This window comes from Haliaeetus leucocephalus, unplaced genomic scaffold (assembly GCF_000737465.1).
Source record: "Haliaeetus leucocephalus isolate CR32 unplaced genomic scaffold, Haliaeetus_leucocephalus-4.0 Scaffold428, whole genome shotgun sequence".
Taxonomy (NCBI): Eukaryota; Metazoa; Chordata; class Aves; order Accipitriformes; family Accipitridae; genus Haliaeetus; species Haliaeetus leucocephalus.
Window position 1 is genome coordinate 1747741 of NW_010972864.1, and position 24437 is coordinate 1772177.

Genomic DNA, 24437 nt, shown 5'->3' on the forward strand with positions numbered 1-24437 from the left:
AATCACCTAGCTCTGTCTGGCTGCCTTAGTTGGGGAGGAGGTGATGCCTGCCACACCCTGACTTAGGTATATATTGAGCTACAGGAACTGTGGGGTTACTTGTTAACCTCAGGAACGGTAATGTGTGCTGTACAACTTGACTCATGTATAAAGTTTAAAGGTGGGGCCCATCACGGCACAGAGCCTCATTAATCTGAGTCAGAAGCTGGAGAAGAAGGGAGAGTATAAGAGAACGGGTGAGCACCGAAAGGATAGCAGCCTATGTTTGCAGTGGAGCTAAAGTAAAACGATGGCCCAAGCGCAGAGGCCGAGGAATGTAGGATGGCTGGTTGTCACGTTAGTAGCCCTGGGGCATTGTTTAGCACAAGATATGCAACAGAGGCTATCGTATCCTCACCTTCAGGAGGGGAGTCAGCAGCAACAAGTTCAAAGGCATTTTTACCTGAGACAGGTAATTTGTTCATTTTCCCTTCCTCGCTTGCTTCGTTCTTTCTCTTTGTTTTCAGATGAACTAATTTGATAACAACTTATACGTTACTTAATATATAAGTAATAAGGCTAATCTTCTTATATCTCAAAGTACTTTGCTAACAAAAGCATGTGCGAGAAGTTGCTTTTAAATTGTAGTTTACTTGAAAACGGTCAGCCTGAACTCCTAAGCACTTGAAAGTGCGTAGAGCTTTATCTTCGTGTGGAATAAATTTCTCAGTATCATGAATGCTGCTTCGAAAAAAAAGTGCCCACGTACTCCAAATGTGTTGTTTTAAAGACAGCATAAATAGAAAAACAAAAAGCTGCATAGATTTTTTCCAAGTGCTTTTGGATATTTTTTTAAAATGAGTAATTCATTTTGCTCTCCAAAAAGCAACTTTCCGTAAATAAAATTTATATGCATTAGAGCCTATATTTTACTTAGTCATTCTGTTTAATGTATTTCAGGCCCTGGTTTCTTCAGAAGCTGTGTATATTGGTTCCCTGTTGTTCAGGGAACACACTCACCCTTTTAATAATGTATCTGAAAAATTTCAAGTGCCTATTCTAAATTCAGTTCTTGCTCACACTGAAATCAGTATTAAAACGTGTTGATGATATTATTATTCTGCATACTTTTTTTTTTTTTTAATTTATCCCACATGTAAAGAAGGCAAAGGCTCCACTAGCAACTGTTGTTTAAAAACCAATAACTCAGTACTCCTTTTGGGATCTGCTTTGGGAAAGGTGAATTTTTTTTTTTTTTTTTTCTGGTAGTTACATGGTTGATAAATTCACTGGTTAATCCTGCCCTGCATAAATACTTATACCTCAAACCACTGGAACATGATTTGAGACACCATCCCACAAACCCTTTGCTCTTCAGATTAGTCCCATCAGTCTTGGTGGTGCAATTGCTATGAGAAAAGATTTATGGCTTTCAAGTTCAACTATCACTTGTTTTCTGAATGTTGCTGGGGCCAGCCCCTAACCGTGAGGTAGAGGCGAGGTGTAGGTACAGTGCAGAAGTATGTTGCTGGAGGCAGGAACCTGGGAGGTGTTGGCTTCATGGGGAGCACAGCTTTCTCCCCGCTTCCATACAGCCTCTGATCTTCCTTGCACCACACCAGCTTAGTTACTAGGGGAAAGGAGCTAGGGAATAGAAGGGATAGACTTATGTCCAGTCATTTTTGGTGTGGTTGGTGTGCCAGGAGGATGCTAAGCAGTGAAGGTGGGCATGAATTTTTGAATTATCTGTATACGGGAAGGCTCCATGCCCAGGAGAAATTCCTTGTACTTTCCCTACCCTTGTGCTTTCCCTGCCCATGCCAAGCAAGAACCTGATTCTAACTTACTAGTTACTACCTTCCTGGTTTAGGCTAACTAACTCCGTGTCTCTTGCTTCATTCATAATGTTCCTCTGGTTCAGCTCCCTATTTAAACTCAACTTTGATCTGACAGTCTGTGCTCCTGCTCCTGTGCCCTCAATAGCTGAACATTCTTCTCATGTTTCCCAGGCTTCTGGGGCAAGCCTGTACTTAGAAATTTGACCGCTGTGTGTTTTGGTATATCACCTAGCTCTGTCTAAGCATGGCTTTGTATAGCTCTAGATAGACTTATTGTGGAAGTCATGATGAATTAATGTAAAAGATATCTCATTAGAAGTATTTCCAAGGAATACACCATAGTTAAATTAGTATCAAGATTTCATATAACCACTAGCTAATATGTGAAATTTCTGTATGTTCTTCTATGAGAACACTGTAGTGTGAATCTATATTCAAATCTTTTTCTGTGGTTTAAAAGTCATATTCTACACCTTTGTACATAGCCACAGGAAGTGTGTTTTGCTCAGAGGTTAGAGTCAAAATGATGGAATCCCCACTACCACAAAGTGTAGAGCACTTGTTCAGATGAAACTTCTTCAGCTCCATTCATTGCTATTCACTGTGTTAAAATACTTGTAATTTAAACAACAATATGGGCTTAGGAGAGCTTGCAACAAAATATACACCTCCACTGCTCCTTGGAAATGGCAAACAATTTCAAAATACGCTTCCCATAACCTGTACAACTTTCTTTCTGCCAACACTCACTATTTTTTCTTTCTCTCTGCTTACTCTCTAGGAATGTGGCCTTGGATTTTATCGTGAGACTAAAGGATTACTTACGGGACGCTGTGTCCCCTGCAACTGCAATGGAAATTCAAATAGGTGTCAAGATGGTACTGGAAAATGTATTGTAAGTAACTACTAATATTCAAGGAATGAATTGGAAAAAAACGGGAAAAAAACATTTACCTTACTGCAGTATAGACTATACAGTATTGTTAAATTCCAAGCAACCAAAAATAATCCTTGCATGCCTCATTCTCTATACCTTGTACTGTTAATGAGCGTAAGTTGCATACACTTACATGTATGTTTAAAGTAACTGTGGGTGATTAGAATAATTTGTGTCCTCGTTTTTGTTCTCTTCCTTCCCCTATTTTTGTTAGCTCATGGTACAAAAAGTCACCAAATGAGTATATATGTAAGTGTTTGCAGTTCTTTGTAATAAATATGGGTCTTATCCTGGCATATGCAGTCCTTAGTTTTATACATATATACTAGGGTTTGCCAATGCTGGCAAATGGCACATTCTTGCATAGCATAGCCTTTGCAGAATCTCTTGTTTAATCAGCATTGGTAAATCTTCACTAATCTTAATCTACAGCTAGGTGGATTAAAAAATACTGGAATAAATAAGACGAGATAAAGGGGATAAAAATTAGATTAATTAGAAAATTTCAGCCATTACAGAAGATATAGTGGGGCAGATTTTGCTCCCTGGCACACCGTATTAAACCCAAAGCAGCCTCATGGGAGTGGATCAGCCCTCCTAGCAATGGAAGTGTGACATTTGGCCGACTGTGCTTCTCCAGCTTATATCCGTGACGCTTCTTTGAACAGTTTGTTCTGAAAAATTCCCACTTAAAAACTTTTCACTAATTTTTCACTTACTGTGTAAACAAAAACCTTGCCAACGCCTTTCATGGTCTGTCTTCTCTGTTATTTCTTCCTTGTTCATGCTGCATCCATTCTGCCTGCGGTGCATTCCTGCACGTTATGTCATTCCCCCTGACTTCGTCTCAACCAACCCTCTTGCTTTAATGGAAGCTATAAACCAATTCAGCACATTCTGGGGGATGACTTACAGGCTGCTGCTTTGGAGAGGCAGGACAGGCCATGACAGGAAAGTGCTGCAGCAGAGCGATAAAGATGAGGAGGTTTTACTTCAGATGAAAATTATAAAGGGAAAAAACCTGCAAATTTCACTTTTACCTCGTGAAGTATGTGATTTAGGTTTCTCTTTATCCCCTCCTTCTCACAGCTGGATTAACTTTCAGCTAGATAGAGCTAAATCAACACTTGGCCCTGGGACAAAATTTAGGGCGAGCAAAGTCATCCAGGATAATGCGGTGAAAAATGAAAGCCCGGAGGGCCTGTGTTTCCATTATGAGCCTCCACCTAATAAGGAGCAAGTTTGTTTCTCTGTAGAGGAGCCGTGGGACAAAGACCTGTAGTGGTGCAGAGAAGACAAGGAGGCTTCCCAGTGCGGAGTTGTCAAGTTTCATATGCAAAGTGCAAAGCTTGCTCCCTTGCCTCCTCCTTCCTGCTCCTCGCCTGGAGCGCTGGACCCCAGTACCTTCGCATGTCAGCGTCTCTCCAGTGACAGCCCCCAGAGGAGGCTCTGTGAGGTGAAGCTCAGGCTGACCCTTTCCTCTGTGGCAGCAGTGCAATCCTCCCCAGCTCAGGCGATACCTGTCCCACCACGTGCTGCTGGGAGGAGAGGGGTGCAGTGCTGCACTGCTGAAAGTGGAGGAGAACAGAGCGCAGGAGGAGGTGGAGAAGACGGAAGAACTGGTTCTCATGTGCAGGAAAAAGCCGACCCTCTGCTGTACATCAGGCTTTGTGTCCTCGTGGTCCCTGCCTTTGCTCCTGAAAGGCACGTTCCCTCAGCAGCAGCCCGGTGCTGAGACTTGCTCATCCCATGACACGTTGTTTCATGTCACGTAACCCCATGTACAGAGGTGTTTCTGTTGTGGCCCTGACACACTGTACTCTGGCTTCCTTGTACTACCTGGGCGCATATGGAGTCAGCGGAAAGTTTTCCTTTCAGAGTTTGCAATGCACGGCGGTTCGGAGATGCTGTGACTTCAGGGGTGTCTCTGGCCCTGTGAAACTTGAAGGAAGACCTGTGAGGGAGTTGCTGCTCTAGCTTTATTCCACCATGCCTTGGGAGCACTGAATTATGTTCTCTCCAGTCTTCTACGCCATGTAGCAAGAGGAACAGCACAGCACATTCGGAGTGGCTTATATGTGAAATAATCTTAAATTTTCTTCGTCAGTTATGGAATTGCTTCGGTTTCTGTAGACAGAGTGAGGAAAACAAAGGCCAGGAGATAAACTGGGGGGGGGTGCTCCAAGATGAAACCAACACAAATATTTTTAAATACCTCTCTTTTACTTTTTTTGAAGTTTAATTTATTCTTCAGGATTATCAAAATTTGCAATAATTATTCAGAAACAGTCTGAATTTTCCATGAGCTTTTTGCAGGAATATATGCACCAGGTTTTGTAGTGGCTGCGTTTTAAAATGGTTCCTTCTACAAACATAATGCCTTCATATTACTTTAGCTTCCCCTAGTTAAATGGCCCATATATGAACCAGAGCTTTTCCTGTTCTTTCCCAGAATGTTTCACAAGTGAGCCACAAATTTAGTTCCTAACCAAAATGAAAACAAATTAGGCATTACTACGTGCGGAGGTCTGAGGGAAGGGCTGTTGATGTGGTTGAGGGAATCTGAGTGCAGAGAAATGTGGAGGAGAATGGAGTGTAAGAGGAGATGGGAGAGACAAAACTGTTACTCACTTGTAGGGAAAAATGCCCTTCTGCTGCAAAACATGGTAGCAGGGCCTTCAACCATAGCCCTAAGCCGTCAAAGTCCATGAAATGGGAGTGCAGTCTGCTCAGTGACTGCTTCCAGCCAACTTCCCACTTTCTTTTTCCATCTTTCACTTTATTAGTGTACCCTCAGTTCTGTGGGACACTGGATCAGTCTGTTCCACATTGAAGAAAACAGTTTTAGAACTTGGGAGCTTTAACGCTTCTTGAGTGTCAGTTGCATGGAATTTTTATGGCTGCTCAAAAATGTATTTGAACAACTTCTATTTTAAATTATCACTGCTTTAGGTAATGCAAAAGCAACTTGCTCATCCTCTCCTCTTAATTACAAATGTAGAATCATTAGAATCATTTAGGTTGGAAAAGACCTTTAAGATCATCGAGTCCAACCAAATGTGTGTGACAATTAGCACCTGAAAGAATGTTTCTAAAATAAGATATAATTCCCAACAATTTTATAATGGAAAAAGTGGCTCAGTTGTAGCAGTTTTAATTGTTTTCCCAGCCTTTGCTTTTCATTATTTATTCCTGTTACCCGAGATAAATATAAATTACATATACAGTGGAGAAAGTACATGAGATTCAATTCCGATCTGAATCTACTAAGAGAAATACTTTTTATATTAATTTTGTGGATTTTTTTAAAGAATGTACTTGGGCTAAATTACTTGCATGCTTTTAAGTGATATCTGCCTTCTAATTAGTGTTGAAATGCAAAATTTAAACTTCCCTTTAAACATAATGATTTTTAATTGAAATATCAAGACCTAGGGAGTGCATTAATGGAATGTTCATTAACAAACTATGCATCTGATTGAATTTCTTTTAAAATATGTTTAATGCTGCTTATTTATCTGTTGCTTTTCCACAATAGTGAGCAAATTGTGCTTTCTACAATTAGAGAATGACTGGAATCAATCTATCTTGGTCATGAAGGCCGTTTGGCAGTAAATGCTTGATTGTGTGGAAGGGAAAGAACATATCCTCTGAGCAGATTGGCTATAATTTTTTTTCAATAATAATAATAGTAAAGCCATATTGAGTGGTAAAGCACTGTTAATTGTCTTGCTTGTTTCCTTTTGAAGAACTGTCAGTATAATACTGCTGGGGAGAAATGTGAGCGCTGTAAAGATGGTTATTTTGGAGATGCCACTCAAGGTTCCTGTCGGGTGTGTCCTTGCCCTTATACAAACAGGTACAGTAGAAGGTCATGAGTAGTCAAGCAGAGGGGAAAGGGGAGGGGAAAAAGAAAAAAAAAGAAAAAAATCCAACCCAAAACCCTGCTACCATAGGAGGATAATGATCTTTTTATGTATTCTCATATAACCCAACATGGTGGGGCTCAGACCCATTTGACGTATGTTAGACCAGCAGTAAATTGGTGCTCTGTCTCACGGCATTGCCTTTTTTAATAAGCTGAGTATTCCAGTTCTCAGTGAGTTCCTGAACCACAAAGGCATGCTGCTTATCGCCTGGGAGAGCCCCAGGCAGTTGTAATGGGCTTATGTAGAATACCACCAGTAACTCCTTTGTAGTGAGAAATACAGGATGGAGGTCTTTTCCCTTATTGGGCATATCCAGAATCTTTATTGTTTACTGAAATGCAAGATGTAAGTTATCCTTAGTCTCAACGTTTAACACCATTACTCTGGCTAGGAGATAAGTGACAGCAATGAAACAAGCATTTTATATGAATTCAGAAAATTCAGTAAGATGCAAAAATAATATAAAAATATTAAAGCTCTTAAGCACATATCTAGATTTCTGAAAGAGTATGGTTGTTCTTCAGGTGGAAACTCTGTCTGAAGTACAAACAGACTGAGCTAGAAAAAATTAAATTTCCTTGGTTCTAATAAGGTTGCCAGGCTTTTAAAATTGGGCAATAAATTGCATTTGAAATGGATGGTATGTTTAGCCACATTGTTTGTCATCATTGGTCAGTTCTCAAATGTGAAATGTGTTAAATAAAAAAAAAAAAAATAAAAAAAACAAGCTATGAATTGCTAAAGGCACCACATAGTATTTGCCAGGTGCAATAGCAAACACCAAGTAGCCTTAAGTAAGAGATTTACACTAGCAGACAACAGACAGGTTTTTCATTTATCGGGGAACTCTTTGATAGATCTGGTTTTGACAGCATTGGCCTCTTCTGCAGGTGCTTGCCTGAGGCTGACTGAACATATTTTTAGTCATCTTTTGCTTTAAGAGGGCTGGAATACCTAGGGAGACCATAAACCTTTGCAGTTTCATAGCTGCACATTAGGGTGGTAAATACCATTCCTGACATAGGAAATGCACCCCACCTGGCATTATTGGAGTTGACAACTTTCCACCTAGTCAAATTATATGTAATTCTTAGTACAGACATCTATCTTTGATACACAGACTTGCTTTATCCAATGGTTCATAGATTAAAAAGTGGAAATAGCAAACATGGCCTATCCCTGCTTCACTTCCTGCCTTCTCCTTCCCAAACATTGGCCAAAAAATGGTTTTCATCCCATAGAAGTTTGAATCTAGATGAGTATGCTGGGAAGAGCAGACAAAAGTATTCATTGTGTTAACCAGATATACTCTAGGGCTTCCCAGAATGGTGCACAACTCTATTCTGCCTTGGTTGAAAAAAACCCCAAACAATATTAGCAACATAAAAGAATCTTCTAATGTTTCCATCCATAAAAAAGAAAAAAAAAAAAAAAAGCTATCCAAACAGGAGGAAATGTTGTCTAGCACAGGCTATTGATTCTTGCCTAGTAAGATAAAATAGCTACCCAGACTTGTTTTATGTTAGAACATCACTATTAAGGTTTATTTTAGGCATTCCTTTGGGTAATGAATTATTATACTCAGTTCAGAGGGTCAGGAAATGATTGGTTTTTTAGTCTAAGGAAAGAATTTAGAGGAAAAATATGAAACTTCAAAGAATTAGTCACAGCAATTTATGTAGAGGCAATTAAATTAACTGAGAAGTAATTTGGTGGTATAAAAACTTTTTAATCTGAAAGTTGTTTAACTGACCTTAGCCTCTGGAGTGTAAAACCCATTTGATGATGTGCTCACAATAATATTTTTGCTTCTACTCAAAGATTTGCAACTGGCTGTGTGGCAAATGGTGAAGAAATTCAGTGTCTCTGCAAAGAAGGCTATACCGGAGTTCGCTGTGAACGGTAAGTGACTTGTTTCTCAAGACCGAGGTTTTTGAGAGGCACCATAAAAGGAGTTATGTCTCTACTGGGTAATACATGAATGTATGCATATGCATAGTATGCATACGTATGCCTTGCCTTATCCTGCATTCTTTCTGGTAAAAATGACTCCCACTTTTTCCTTTTTCCAGTTGAAAACATTCTTCTATTTCCTCCAATGTACTTGGTGCTTCAGTGTTCTTAGTTACCCAACAGCAACGATGAGGCATTTAACCCCATGCCCTTCATCGCAAATCATTCTGATGTGCTCCACAGGAGGAGCATAGAAACACAATGCTGAAGCCATCTCTTTTGCTGGAAGATTGCAGCAGTTTGGCAAAGCACAAGAACAGCATGGCAGTTTCAGGCAGGCAGAGGAAGCAATTTCACTGAGTTTCAGATCCAGGGAGAATTTAAGCATAATGGAGTGGTGTTGTCTGGCCAATAAGTCATGTCTCACCTGAAGACAGTAGCACATTGTCTTGTGCTTCGAGACTGTTACCTTTGACATCTAAGCTGCAGTTTATAGACAGATTTTCTCTTCCAGATCTAGCTGTACCTCAGCTGCTCATCATGGCCCTTTGATCACACATTACCATTCCTATAGATCCTACAACAGAGTGACTTCTAGGCATATTAGCTAGCCAGTCTGGACAATATATTTTACCTATAAAATATTTAGAGATCATTCACACAGGCTGCTTTGCTGGCAGATAGCAAGAGGAGGTATCACCCAGCAGAAGGGTGATAATGTCATTCAGTGCCATTGCTGTTTGAAATCTCAACATGTGCTTGCAGCATGATCGTCCTTAATATGTGTTTTCTGGTGGGATCACGGATCAGAATGGTGTGGTTTGCTGAGTTAAGCCTTGTCAAATTCTCTATGTATCTATATCTGTGTGCATTGCATTTTTTCAGATTAAGTGAATTATTCCTATACAAGCATTGTGGGAATTCTTGTATTTTTAGAAAAAAATTCTGCAGTACTTGGAAAGATATTTTTAGCATAGTGCAGAGGATACTGTAAACCAAAAATATGCCCTTTTTATCTAAGTCAAGACATGAAATCAAAAGTTCTTGAAAGTTTCTTCAGGAGAATAACTGAGGTTTTTTGTCAAGGGAAAGTGTATTTCACAAAAGTAGCTTCAAATATTTAATAAAAATTATTTGTATCTCTCTATCTAGCTGTGCTCCAGGATATTTTGGAAATCCACAGAAATATGGAGGCTACTGTCAGAAATGTAACTGTAATAATAATGGACAGCTGGCTAGCTGTGACCGTCTGACTGGAGGTACGTGAGGGCCTATGAATATGGAAGGGAGCATTGTTCTCTCTGGGAAGCAGAGATGGAAGGTACTTAGATCAGTTGAACTGAAGGAAAGATGTAGACTGATAGGAAATGCAGATCACTTTTAACAACAAGTAAGGTTTCCTAACACATAACACCATGGTAATACAGGGGCTGTCCTGAGTAATCAAGTTCACCCTTGTAAACCATTTTGTCATGTATTTCCCTTCATAAATACTACCAATTTTATTTTGGTTTTCTGTTTCACGGGTATGTTTTAAAATGCATTATGGTTCCTCCTCTGACATTGTTAAGTCATATCTTGCCAGCCTGTGTTATGAGCTTATGAAACCAAGCAGTCTCAAGATGCCCTTTTAAAATGTATTTGGGACAGATCAGTGACATCTTCAGAGTCTGTGTCAGGCAGTGCCATCTTAGGTATCCAAGGTAACTGTGTTTACAGTGGAAGTTAGGACCTGACTCGGGAGGCTGTTTTATAAATCCTGCTGTATACCATTATGCCATCTAAGACATCCATGATTTTCCCAGTATCAGTCATACATGTACTGCACTACTAGTAAGCTCTTGTAAGAATATTATGCCACTGGCATATATTTGCTTTATCTATTACAATTCTGAAGTAAAGGCCCCAAGCCTCCATTCCTCAGACTGCCTTTACTTCAATCCTTTGGGATACTCATTTCTATACAGAAACACATAGACTACTGCTCCTGAAAAGGACCTTGATTCTCCCATATTTTCATTCCCCAATAAAATTACACTTTTCTTTCCCTGTAGGTAGCTTTTCCTTCTCAGACATTAGTGAAGTGTCAAACTAATAACTCCTAATATTTCCATGCTCTTCATTTCTCTGCACTACTCTTCATACTGCATTCAAATGACTGCCAAGGATCACCTTATCTTTCCTTGGTCACAGAAATTAGAAAACCAGCAAGTGATGTGAACTGCTGTTGGCAGCTGGTGCAATTTTTCAATAGCTAGTTCTCATTTCATATTTCATCATTGAAGTAATACATCTTTATTATATTTATACCTTGTGTGGAACAGATCCAAGCCGTGGATGTTTTGTCATTCCTTTCTTTTTGAAGCAAGAGTTTGCTAGGACAGACTAATCCGTAGGGCAAAATTCAACAAGCCAGTTTGTTTTCAGTTTGTCTCCAACTATATATTCTGATCAGCCATCTCTTTCTCCACATTAGGAATAAAACTCTGTGTGATCATCAGCACAGCATGTTCTAGCAGGTTTCTTGTGCATGATGTTTGGCACTTGGCCAGACTTTTTCATTTCATCATTTCTTGGCTGATGTTGTTTGTGCACAAGCTGTAATAATAGTTTTGTTTAATTGGTACTTCACAGCGACAGCTGAAATGTGCCTGGTGTTAGCTGAATTACACAACAGCAGAACTGCACGGGTATTTGAATTTCAGAATAATTTCCTTCGTTCTCTTACAAATATATGCTTTGTGACTTGTCTCCTTTTGGCAGCAGCACTCACTACCGATACCATTTAACTTCCTGATGACTTAATGTGCAAGTGCCAAAGGAAATGTTTGTTCCAGGCTGTTCCGTGCTGCTGTTAAAGTTCAGGTCCAATTTTATCACTGTAACTTCTCACAGTTGCAAGCTGTTGTTGACTCTTGACAGCAGCAGTCTATACCCTGAGTGCATCCTTTTCCTTCAGAGTAAAAGACATGCACAGCCCTTTTCATTTTCAAGAGATGAGAGTTTGGCAGTGGGACCAAGCCTGTAAAAGGGACTTGGGCATCAAGATGGGGAGATTCCTGTCCGATATGATGGCATTTTTAGGAGCCAGTTTCTCTCCTGCCTCCTAGAAGTTAGGATCCCAGGATGTTACAATCCCATGTGCACCTGGAGAATGTTAAGCTTCTTATAATGGGGTTTGTAAAACAAACAAACAAAACAAAACAGCACACTGGACAGGCAGTCACTTGTGCTAGCTTGTTGGAAAGTCTGAGGGCAATGGTTGTTATATATCACCTGTATCTGTGGTCAAAGCTCCATGCCTTGGGTTACATACAGCACCTCCTTCCATGCACACACTGTGGATTTCTCTCAAGCTTGATTAATCCCTTAATCTTGCAAGCTGTGACAGGTATGAAGGAAGGCCATAAACATTTCTCAATTCCTTGTGGGTAAGACATCCTTTGTGGAATCAGAATCTGTGCTTTGAACATGGATGCTAAGGTAGATAAAGGGTTTGAACCTATGTCCTGGGTAAAATGCTTTAACAATATAGTCTTGGCTCCAATCCTGGTGGTGTTATTCTAGGCAAATTCTAGCAATACATTCAGCACACTTGATGTGAGAGAGCCTCCTGCTGCTACCCAAGCAGCATATATTGGGGTGAGTTACAGTCAGTTTCCTTTGAGGGATGAAAAAGGTGTTGATCTCAGCAAGGCATAAGTGGGAGCTGAATGTTTTGGCATGCTCAAGCCTTTTGGGCATTTCAGCTTGTTCACAGTGTATGGATTTATGAAAGGGCAGCACCATGTTGTAATGGCTGCCAGTCATGAAAAGTGATGGCAAAAATGCAATAGTAGTATGTCCATAAGAAACCTTTGGTTACTGATGACGTCTTGTGATTTCAGAATGTTTCAATAATGAACCAAAAGATGTGGATCCCAATGAAGATTGTGACCGTAAGTAACAAATAGAACTGCACTGAGATTGCCTTCTGCTGGCTTTGGATACATACTAATGACTCTTTTAAGGGTGGCAGAGTTTAAAAAGGACTGCAGGTGTCCTGTAATGAATGTTTTAGAAGCAAACGTTCAACCAAACACTTGGAAAAATGATAAAAGAGGTGGTCAGCTAGCCAGATGTAAATGCAGCCTCCTCCTTTTTTCTGGCTTTGGTTACTCTTCTTAATGCTGTGGGTTTTGTTGTTGCCTTTGTTCTTCAGGCGGCACCAGGTGACAAGCATCAAAGTGTTTCCATTGCATCTCATTTATTAAAGGACTCAGTGAAATGTTGTCTGCACCAAATATCAATAATATGTATTGTTTTCCTTTGCTCATGCTCCCTCCAGCTTGTGATAGCTGTGTAATTACACTGCTGAAGGATTTGAGCACAACAGGTGACGAGCTTCAGCTGATTAAGTCTCAGCTGCAAAACGTCCATGCAAGTACCCACACACTGGAGCAGATGAGACGTCTGGAAGCACGCATCAAGGACTTAAAGGTAGGCACACATAAACAGAAAAGGGGATTGCAGATTAAGTGTGTAAGAGCTGAACCTAGGAACTTATTCCATGTTTTTGTCAGCTTGCAAGGAAACATACATCAGCTTTTGATTTCAAATACCAGATGCTGACAGCAATGGGCTTCATTTGTTAGAAGGCAGCTATTGTTTCCATGTCGTGCTCAGAAAGAGAGTCAGTATCTCTGCTTTTTCTGAGGCCTGCTCACCTTGAAAGCTATATCTCTGAGGTTTCCCTATAGCTCTGTCTTTTTCCAGCACTTCACGTCTCTGCCTTACTGAAAAACCCCAATATTCCAGTTGCCAGTACAAAAATTTATCCTAAAAAATTTTCTTTGGTTGGACTAGCAGTTGCTATACTCACAGATATAAAAGCCCAGGTTTTGGGCAGCAATTGGTCAGCCTTCATGTCAGTAATGCTGCTCTTATTTACCTTGGGTAAAGATCTAACCCAGTGAATTTTTGCTTTTTATCTCCTGTGTATGGGTGATTTATTGGAGTACTTTTTTTCTTTCTTTTCAGGTCTTATTGAACAATTACCGTTCTGTTGTTCGTAATCAGGGTTCAAAGGTAGATGAGTTGGAGACAGAATTCATTAACCTAAATCATGATATAAATGCTCTCCAGGAAAAGGTGACTTACCAAATCAATTTAAAAATACACATCTCTTGACTACATATTAGCATGCTGTATCCAGGTATTTTTAATCTAATCAGTTTTTTCCCTTGCTAGGCTGAAATGAACTACAAAGCAGCTGAGATATTATTTAATAATTTTGGCCAAACTCATCAGAAAGGAAAGGATTTGGTTTCACGAATACAAATAGTTGTCAACAATATACAAGGTAAAATTAGTCTCTAACTCCATAAGGTGTTTTGGTTTATGGAATCTTTTCAGTTTATTTACAGTATTCTTAATTAAGCATGAGAGGTTTTCTTAGAAAACAACTTAATCAATTAGAACTTAGACATAGCTGTGGAATTCACTCTTCCTGTTAGAAATCTAGTATATTATGTTAGTTTAGGAGCCTACCTTCCCTATGTAGTGAATAGGGACAGAGAAGCTTTACCACAGGGACATTTAGAGCAACAAATTGACTATCCTGACTTTAGTCTGACTTTAGTCTGGGTTGCTATCCTAGGCTCTTTAAAGTTAGAAGCTTAAAATTATTGCTGTGAACCTGGTCATTTGGGACAAATTTCAAGCCCAATGCCACCTTACTAGCCCTGGTCATGTGACAAGGGATACTTTTCAGCTTATACAATTAATGCAGAATGGGTCTGCTTCATTAAAGAATTTGGGAATAGGCATGTCTTTTTCAGAAAAGAGCCTGGCCCTGTCATTTGTGTCTTTTGCATAGGCTTAAGTGCATCCTCTCTTTGACTTTGACAATACTTTCTTTCAGTGCTCTTGGAACAAATAGCTGGTACAAATGAAGAAAGTAACAACTTGCCCTTGGGAGATGCTGCCAAAGAACTGGCCGAAGCTCAACGCATGATGACGGAGATGCGAAACCGCAACTTTGGCCAGCTTCAGGCAGAGGCGGAGAAGGAGAGAACAGAAGCTCAGCTGCGTAAGGGCTTGTTCTCTCAGCTTCTTACCCTCTAGAAAGATCAATCTTAAATCTGAAGCATTATTGATTGTTTGGGATGGAGTGCAGGGAGGGGCATTTTGCAACGTATCCCTGGGGTCTGTGGCAGTCCTTGGTCAACAGGAAAGTGGTAGTTCTGGAGGGGATTTAAAGGCATTTTTATTTGTTATGGAAGAAAGTGAGTTGAGCTGGGGAAGAAACCCAGTAGATCCTTCTTTCATAACTAGATCAAACTCAGTGAAATAAAGATGTAGCCGATCCTCACATACTTATGCAGCGCTTCTGTGTATTATAATATATAGGCTATGGTACATGCAGCTATTTTAGAGGAATTACAGATGTAATTTAACAACAGATTTTCAGAAGCTGCTAGCATAGTCCAAGGGCCAGATCATACAAGGATAAGGAAGTTCAGAAGTTCTAGTTGCACTAGTTGTACTCCCTTTTATGTTCTCTGCCTGTGTTTGACTGGGATATTCAGAAACCTGATTCTGGACATCATAGAATCATTTAGGTTGGAAAAGACCTTCAAGATCATCAAGTCCAACCGTTAACCATGCCCACTAAACCATGTCCTGAAGTACCCTGTCCACTCGATTTTTGAACACCTCCAGGGATGGTGACTCAATCACTTCCCTGGGCAGCCTATTCCAATGTCTGACAACCCTCTCAGTAAAGAAATTTTTCCTAATATCCAACCTAAATCTCCCTTGCCACAACTTGAGGCCATTTCCTCTCATCCTATCACCAGCCACCTGACAGAAGAGACCAGCACCCACCTCACTACAACCCCCCTTCAGGTAGTTGTAAGAGAGCAGTAAGGTCTCCCCTCAGCCTCTTCTTCTCCAGACTAAACTTGCCCCAGCTCCCTCAGCTGCTCCTCATAAGACTTGTGCTCCAGGCCCCTCACCAACTTGGTTGCCCTTCTCTGGACATGCTCCAGCACCTCAATGTCTTTCCTGTAGCGAGGGGCCCAAAACTGAACACAGTACTCGAGGTGCAGCCTCACCAGTGCCCAGTACAGGGGAACAATAACCTCCCTGCTCGTGCTGGCCACGCTATTTCTAATGCAGGCCAGGATGCCGTTGGCCTTCTTGGCCACCTGAGCATACTGCTGGCTCATATTCAGCCGGCTTCCAGCCAGCACCCCCAGGTCCTTTTCTGCCGGGCAGCTTTCCAGCCACTCTTCCCCAACCCTGTAGCGCTGCATGGGGTTGCTGTGACCCAAGTGCAGGACCCGGCACTTGGCCTTGTTGAATTTCATACGATTGGCCTCGGCCCATAGATCCAACCTGTCCAGATCTCTCTGTAGAGCCTTCCTACCCTCAAGCAGATTGACCCTGCCTCCCAACTTGGTGTCATCTGCAAACTTGCTGAGGGTGCATTCGATCCCCTCATCCAAATCATTGATAAAGATATTAAACAGAACGGGGCCCAACACTGAGCCCTGGGGAACACCACTGCGGACCCGCCGCCAACTAGATTTAACCCCATTCACCACAACCCTCTGGGCTCAGCCCTCCAGCCAGTTTTTCACCCAGTGAAGAGTACACTTGTCCAAGCTGTGAGATGCCAGCTGCTCAAGGAGTATGCCATGAGAGACAGTGTCAAAGGCCTTGCTGAAGTCAAGGTAGATAACATACACAGCCTTTCCCTCATCCACTAAAAGACAGCAAGAACAGCAAAGTCACAGGCTTATCTCCTAACCTGGGGCATAATTGAGGAATGTGAAAGGCCTTACGAGTGATAGTAATTTCCCCTAACTTTGGACTTTGATACCTACATCTGAGTAACTCTTCTGTGTCCTGTCTTGCGGGCAGTGAAATGGGCGCTCTTAAGAGTGCGATTCATTTGACCTCATTTATAAATGTGCCTGTATCTCTCTATTGATTACAGAGAAAGCTTTGATGACTAGCACAGATGTAGATGTCTACCTTGTAGATGAAATTGTTGATGAAATTGTGTTAGTTCCATATAAAAAAAGAAAACAATTCAGTATTTGTAGGTCATCTTCATCCTTACTTAAATTAGAAATAGCCAAATAAATGTTTATCTGTGCTCTGTGTCTGCAGCAGCAAACTTGTGAGCAGATTTGATCCAGTGAGATGCTGAATAGCATCTCTGCTATAGTAACACTGAAGTTAGGGCTGCAAAGGATGCTCAGTATTTCACACAGCCAAAGCTTTCTAATCCTAAATGTCAAGCCCTTTAGAAAGAAGTTTGTTCTGGTTCCCTTCTTCTCTGAACAAAATTTTTTTTCTGGTCCTGATACTACAGTACTGGCACGTATTAAGAATGAACTACAAAAGTACCACCGAGAAAATCATGGGCTTATTAAAATTGTGAGGGACTCATTGAATGAATATGAATCCAAAATCACTGACCTTCGTGAAGCTCTGAATGAAGCAACGGGACAAATCAAGCAGGCTGAAAACTTAAACAGAGATAATGGAGTTCTGTTGGAAGACATTAAGGTAATGTCGGGGTTCAGGAGAAGAAAGTTAAACCTCAGGAGATAAGAAGTGCTTTTAATTGCTGCTTTTGATCTTGCAAAGCCAAATAGCACTAATTCTTCAGACTTTCTCCAAGGTCTCTTTCCATCTTTTGATATATGTATGGACAGGTATAAACGTAGTCTACTCCCACTTGTGGCCTCTTTGCGTGACCAAGACATAGCTCTGATGAGAGTGGGGAAGGAGAGTCTCTTCCTAGCCCTTCTCTTCAGCTGCACTAACCTTTTTGTTTCCTATTCTAGATCAATTTCTTGATGCTGGGGTAATTTTTGTAATAAGTTCCTTAAAGTATTTGGCTTTTACAGCCATGAAAGATGGGAGCAATAATGTGTGCAATACTGTTAAATTATTTGGGATTAATATTCTATAGAACTGCTTCTGAGGTCTCCTCAGAAAGGTGACAACAAACAGCTGTTGTTCCTGAGCAGTGCTGGATTTTTAGAGCTAGTGAAATAGTACACGAAATAAGGGTGTGCTGCAGGACCTATTCTTTTAAACTAATTGTGGTTTTGCTGAAATATATCACTGTTTTAGCATACTCATGTCCATGCATTTTGCTAACACTGCTTGAACAAAAGAATTTATACATTGAACTGTCCCTTTCAATATTTAGTTATACTTTTATGTGCATGTACTGTATAATATCTGTGCCACATAACTATGCACAGTTGTGTTAAAAGATGGATGCATCTGTACAAGTTTATGATTTATGAATCGTACACTTCTCTGGTAGAGTGAGATTTGTCATGTTACAATGATAGAAACCCAACTGAAGAGAGCTAACTCATCCTTACCTGCAACACCACTTGTCTGGCTGTGTTCGTGGTGTGCCATTACCCTAGAGCTGCACTGTGGATTGTCACAGGGCTGCTGTAGACCAAGAAGCTTCATTCCCCTCAGAGCTTGCAAGAGGATAAGGTGGGGAGGTTTCACACCCCCTTTCTGGTAAGATCCCCAGATGAAGGGATAGTGTAATCATTTTATTTCTGCCTTTGAGAGAACAGAAAAGATCAGGGTAGCCACCAGGGAGCTGTTTTTAAAGTTTCCACGTTTGAAATTTCCGGGTTTGAGAGATCAGACACTTAAATGGTCTGCCCTGACAGTTTATCTCAGCTGACCTGTGCTGCTTTTACTTTGAATGCTAATAACTGAACTACTGTAGCCTGCTGCCCAGCTGTATGCTATACTACTGCAGACTCCTGAGTTTTCTTGCTCTTTTAATCAGTAGGATAGCATTAGTCCCTAAACAGTATAGGCGTCTGATTAACATAGCGATAGTACCTTTGGTAAATCCTACTGCAAACTGGGTTAGGTAGATATAGTTTTCCCTGCCTCTCATTTTTCACCCAATCATGTGTTATTCAACCTTTGATTTTTCCTCAGAAACGGATTGAGGAGACAAATGTACAACAGAAGGGTATCTTGGATATTCTGAGCTCTGCCCGATCTTCCCTGATGCAAGCTAACAGTGTACTTGGATTATTGCAAAAGAGCAAAGAGGTATAGTTAACCTTCTTAAGTTAAGGCTAAAAACCCCAATATCTTCCTGTCACTGTAAGGGGTAGCATAGCTCAGTGGCTAAGACATGAGGCTTATCTGAGCCTCACAAAGAGGGAAGGATCTCACAGCCCATCCTGGGTGCAAGAGGAACCTGCCTGCACAGGTTTCTGTTAACAGGAGCTCGTTGAGGGTTGTGATGTGTCTGAGGAAGACACTAAGCTGCAGATACCTGAATTTGGGAGAATATCTCTAAGAAATTCCATAAGTGATTGTGCTATTTTTGTATTTCTTTCTGAGCAATTGGTTTTAGCCAGCATCAGAGACAGGGTGCTGGGCTAGAAGGGTCTTTGGTCTGACTCAGTTTTTACATAATGGGTCTGGAAGCATAATGTAATGACTACCAGCTGTTTCCAGTAACCTGCAGAGTAAGTTGGAAGGGAATGTTTTTCCCCTTGGTCTCCTCAGGTGCAAGGTATATGTAACACTGAAGGAGATGAAGACAAAATCAAACGTGTATGAATGCAAATAAAATTTTATTTTTATAAACCTGTAGGAATATGAAAGCCTGGCTGCTCAGCTGGATGGAGCAAGGAAGGATATGAATGAAAAGCTGACAAATCACTCCTTATCAGCAAGCAAAGAACCATTGGTGGTGAGGGCTGAGGAACATGCCAAATCTTTGCAAGACTTGGCAAAACAACTGGAAGAGTATGTTGCCATTCCTGTAAATGAGCAATTTTTGTACTTAACATCCATGGTTGCAATGCTTTGTCTGTAACTTCATTTGCTTTAATGATGATTTGCAAAGTTAGAAAGAAATAAGGATTGACTTTTTCTGCTTCTTCATGATATACAGATGTTTTCTTTTCTTTTTTCCCCACAAACCAGGTCTTCCTGTATTTTTCCTGATTTCCCCCCCACACCCCAGAAGTGGGGACTCCCATAATACAGTTTTATATTACTGCACTAACACTTCATTAGCTTCTTACTAACAAGAGAAAATCCTCATGTACAGCGTGGGAAGATGTTTAGAATATATTTATTGTAGTGTTATTTCCTGTACTCGTACTCAGGGATACTTTTATGATGTCAATGAATTGGGGCAAATAATTGGAAGAAATGCCATCTTGGCAGTCTTCAGACACACCTCTTTAGCATTAGTGAGGAAAATACTTCCTATAGTTTTCTCATCCTTCAAGGAATCTTCTAGAAGGGCAAAAATATGATAAACTTTATATGAAGCAAGTGTTTCTCTCTCCATTACTTGTACTTTACCTTGGAATTATGAGTGAGGTTTTGGAGGCCTTCTATGGTACACCAGAACAAAATTTAAAAAGTGAAATCCTGATTTTTTTTTTTTCTTCCCTGTGCAAATTGTTTGCATTTTGTCATTACACCAACTAGAAACTCTCAAAAAGTTAAATTCCAAAATACCTAACTCAGCTGGAAAATTCTTGGTTAAAAAATACATTTTCATTAATTTTTTGTTAGTTTTCAGTGTGATTTTTTTCAGTTAAGAAGACAATGTTCTCACAAATACAAGGCAGCTAATACTGGGCGGTTGCATACCTCATGGGGAATGGGTAGAAGAGATTTTGTTTGTTGTTTCTGATTCCAGAGCTGCTGTGCTGGTTCTTGGGGAAAATATAAGAGGTCTTGTTGTTGCTCCATCTTGTGCTCCATCTGCCACTCCTGTAGGATACTGGAGCAGCCAGAGATGATCTGGAAGCTACAGTTTTCTGAAATCCTCTGAACTGAAGTGTATTTGGGGGGCTGTGATCGAGGTGGCTTATTGACCTTGTGCCTTGGTGAATTCTCCCTATCTTAATCATTTAAAGACTGCTTTGGAGGCCCACAGTTGTGCTTTTCCACACGCCTGAATTTATCCCATCTTCTGAAGAATCTTTTCATATTGGTCTCCCTCCAAGTTTGATATTTTTGCAGAATGAAATTACAGATCTAACTTAAAAACATTTTCCATATTGGCATTACTTAGAAAATACTGAGTTCAGGTCTGTTCAGAATACTTCTCAAAGTCCACAGTCTTTGCAGAAGGCTGCATTTTTCACCCTGTTTCCCACAGAATAAAGAACAGTGCCAGGAAGGACGAGTTGGTAGGCTGTGCTGTGGAAGCTTCTACTGCCTATGACAATATTATTAATGCCATCAAAGCGGCAGAGGAAGCGGCCAACAAAGCTGGGAATGCAGCTGACTCAGCTTTATCGGTAAGTACCTGTAAGTGGCCAAATGATGGTATACTTGTTACAATTAGATTTTATTTTTTTTTTAACTATCAGAGAGGCACCAAAAAAAGACCTGTGTGTCTTGGCATTCCGTATTTGTCTGTGGGCATTATATGAGCTGCTATTCTGCATGTTCATGAATTACCCTTGGTTCAGCACTAACAAGCTACTTACTGCCTTTCTGATGAAGCTGTCCATATGAATGCTAACTGTTCTTTTCAGTGGAAAATAAAGAGATCTGCATAAGGCAAGCTCAGTAATCACTGATGGTGATTTTAGGTATTCTCTTTTACTTTGCATTAGTGATATCCACAAGCTCTTCAGCAGAGGAGTAGTATCTAACAGCTGTGTGCTAGTAATTTCTTCTGAATGCCCCAAAATCTGTCAGAAGTTTGCTAAAGACCAGGGTTGTATTATGATTAAATTAATCTTGATAATTGTTATTTAAGGTGGTGTTCTTCACATGAAATCTCTGTCCTTGTACAGTTGTTTTTTAAACTGGATTGGGCTATCTCTTTTACTCTTTAAATTTTAGTATAATTATTAAAGCAGTCTTACAGTACTGTGCTTCTATTACCAGACTGTGAAGAGAGAAGACCTATCAGGAAAAGCTGCAAAGTTAAAAACCGAGAGCAGTACACTTTTGAATCAAGCACAGGAGACTGAAAGGACATTGCAAGGTACCGAGAAAGAAAGTGATAGTAGAAATGTTGGCACAGCATGACAAGCTTTCATTGAACCAAGAATTTTCACAGTTCATCAAAGCTCCGCAGCACATATTTAACCAGAAGAGGCTAGTTCCATTACAGTGGGACATCTTGTGATGGTTATTTCCAATGGCAAAAAGGCGAGAAAGTGTATTTCCTACCTCTGCTATGCTATACACTTTTGCAGTACTCCTGTCCAGCAAATCCTTTGCCTTGTATTTGTTTTGCAGCGTGTTCAATGCTCAGTGGTGACACGAGCTGTGTAGGAGTGCAGGCTGGTGCTGCAACACCACCTGTCTGACAGAGAGGTGGTATTTCTGTTTAAAATTCATACAGGACATTCACTGTTTTGCAGCTATTGGTCCAACCCTTGAAGACATAAAGCAAAGACTCAGTGTCGCTGATGGAAAGAAGAATACACTGCAAATTGATCTTGTCACTCTTCAAAATAATCTCAATGGGATAAACAGAGGTCAGTTACTTACTGATCACTTCTGCTTTGCCTCTTTCATTTATTACTATAAGAATCTGCACATGCATTTGTGTATTTTTCAGATGACATCAACAGCATCATCACCAGTGCAAAGAACATGGTAAAAAGTGCCAAGGATGTCACAAATAACGTATTGGATGAACTGCTCCCAATTCAAGCAGATGTGGAGAAAATGAAGAGCACCTATGGAAGCACACAGAGTGCTGGCTTCAGTAAAGCATTGATGGAGGCAAACAATTCAGGTATTGCAGGTGCTATCTGAGACCTGCCAAGTCACTGTCAGGTGAACATGGTCAGTTTTGTGGCAGAAATTTTAGTCATCCAAAAGCTAGGCACCTAGCCTAAGCTAGTATTCTGAGCTTCCTTTATTGCCAGTGGAAAGGGACAGGTACTGCAGAAGGTGATTCAGGCCATCCTGTGGTATATGTTAAAAGCTGATACCATGACTGGTCTCTAAAGACTTGGAGGCCAGTGACTAGCAGGTTACCCCAGGGTTCAGTACTGGGTCCAGTCCTGTTTAACATCTTAATTAATGATCTGGATGATGGGGCAGAGTGTACCCTCAGCAAGTATGCCCATGACACAAAACTGGGAGGAGTGGCTGACACACCTCTGGATGCTGCCCTCCAGAGGGACCTCAACAGGCTGCAGAAATGGGCTGACAGGAACCTCATGAAGTTCAACAAGGAGAAGTCCTGCACCGGAGGAAAAACAACCCCATGCACCAGTATATGCTGGCTGGGTGACCAAGCTGGAAAGCAGCTTTGCAGAAAAGGACCTGGAGGTCCTGGTGGGCACCAAGTTGAACATGAGCCAGCAATGTACCCTTGCAGCAAAGGCTGAAACACAGGAGGTTCCTTCTGAACATCAGGAAACACTTTTTTACTGTGAGGGTGACCGAGCACTGGCACAGGTTTCCCAGAGACATTGTGGAGTCACCATCCTTGGAGATACTCAAAAGCTGTCTAGACACAATTCTGGGCAGCTGGCTTGAGGTGGCTCTGCTTGAGCACTGGATTTGGACAAGATGACCTCCAGAGGTCCCTTCCAACCTCAGGCACTCTGTGATTCTGTGATTTTCTGCTACACTGGCTAAAGAAGGGACCTAGACAGTTAGCTTAGGCTAGATGCCTGTTAGCTGAAATTAAGTGAAATAGATTGCATAGAGCCTGTGTTGAATACAAAATAAGGGACAATCACAATCCCAAACAGCATCTTTTTTTCATCTCTTCAGCAACTTTGTCTGATAAAGTCAAGTGAGATAAAGCATTTTAAATAAGATAAATACAGGAGCTAGTCCTGCATGTTATTGCAGAGCCGTAAGTCATCCCTGCAGTTACAAGACTGGCTTAGAAGTCATATTTAGAAAAATACTAGGTCTGGATTTCTTTTTATTTGCCTTCTGCATCATAGGGTTGCAGTCTGCTAATACTTTCAGGCTTTTTATTTTTTTCAGTCACAGCAGATGAAAAATTGTTTCCTGTTTTAATGGAAGTTGAAGTTCTTATAGTATCTCCTTTTCTCCTGAAACAACCTGCCCATATACTGTAAGGCTCACTACTGAATTGTGATGACTAGCAATCCTGACACAAGAATATAAGACATGCCCTGCTCCGTCAGGCCAGCAGTCTGCCTACCCCAGTATTTACTCTCCAATAGTGGCAGCAGGAGATGCTACTCCAGGAGTGCACATAAGCCTGACCCCTGTCTGCTGTCCATTATCCTCATCCTCCCCTAGCATCCACAGTCACTGGATAATAATGTTAGAGAGCACATCCCTGTCTGTTCTATTTAATATTTCTTTCTGGACCTGAATTTATCTAATATGTTTTTGGAACTGCTGATTCTGTCTCCTTCCGCAAATACCTTTGGCCACAAATTCCAGGAGTACAGTAACCTCTGTATAAACTGCTAGTTTCAGTGAGGGCTTCCTAATATTGTAGGACTAATGAAAACAGTTCTGTCATCACCCTGCTCACTGCTTTTCTGATAATCATGTAGTCGTATCATATTTTTGCATCTGTTTTCCTCCTCCTTTCTATCATCAATGATTTTTTTCTTTCATTGCAGTAAAAAAATTGACAAACAAACTTCCAGATCTGTTCAGCAAGATCGAGAGTATCAACCAACAGCTGATGCCAATAAGCAACATCTCTGAGAACGTAAATCGCATAAGAGAGCTGATTCAACAGGCAAGAGATGCTGCAAATAAGGTCTGTCCTCCTGAACATTGCAATCATGTTTGACCTCGGTGGCT

At 40.8% G+C, this 24437-nt stretch overlaps 1 protein-coding gene across 1 annotated transcript in view; it reads left to right on the forward strand.

Moving 5' to 3' along the window:
- LAMA3 (laminin, alpha 3) overlaps nucleotides 1-24437 on the forward strand; it is a 120241-nt gene that overhangs the window by 79341 nt on the left and 16463 nt on the right. Inside the window, exons 40-56 of the mRNA XM_010574408.1 lie at nucleotides 2599-2712; nucleotides 6504-6613; nucleotides 8505-8585; nucleotides 9789-9895; nucleotides 12524-12574; nucleotides 12964-13115; nucleotides 13656-13766; nucleotides 13866-13977; nucleotides 14539-14706; nucleotides 17002-17198; nucleotides 18621-18737; nucleotides 19291-19445; nucleotides 20821-20962; nucleotides 21561-21660; nucleotides 22043-22159; nucleotides 22243-22422; nucleotides 24251-24393. Coding sequence (XP_010572710.1) covers nucleotides 2599-2712; nucleotides 6504-6613; nucleotides 8505-8585; nucleotides 9789-9895; nucleotides 12524-12574; nucleotides 12964-13115; nucleotides 13656-13766; nucleotides 13866-13977; nucleotides 14539-14706; nucleotides 17002-17198; nucleotides 18621-18737; nucleotides 19291-19445; nucleotides 20821-20962; nucleotides 21561-21660; nucleotides 22043-22159; nucleotides 22243-22422; nucleotides 24251-24393 — 2157 coding nt within the window. The remainder of the gene's footprint in view (nucleotides 1-2598; nucleotides 2713-6503; nucleotides 6614-8504; nucleotides 8586-9788; nucleotides 9896-12523; nucleotides 12575-12963; nucleotides 13116-13655; nucleotides 13767-13865; nucleotides 13978-14538; nucleotides 14707-17001; nucleotides 17199-18620; nucleotides 18738-19290; nucleotides 19446-20820; nucleotides 20963-21560; nucleotides 21661-22042; nucleotides 22160-22242; nucleotides 22423-24250; nucleotides 24394-24437) is intronic.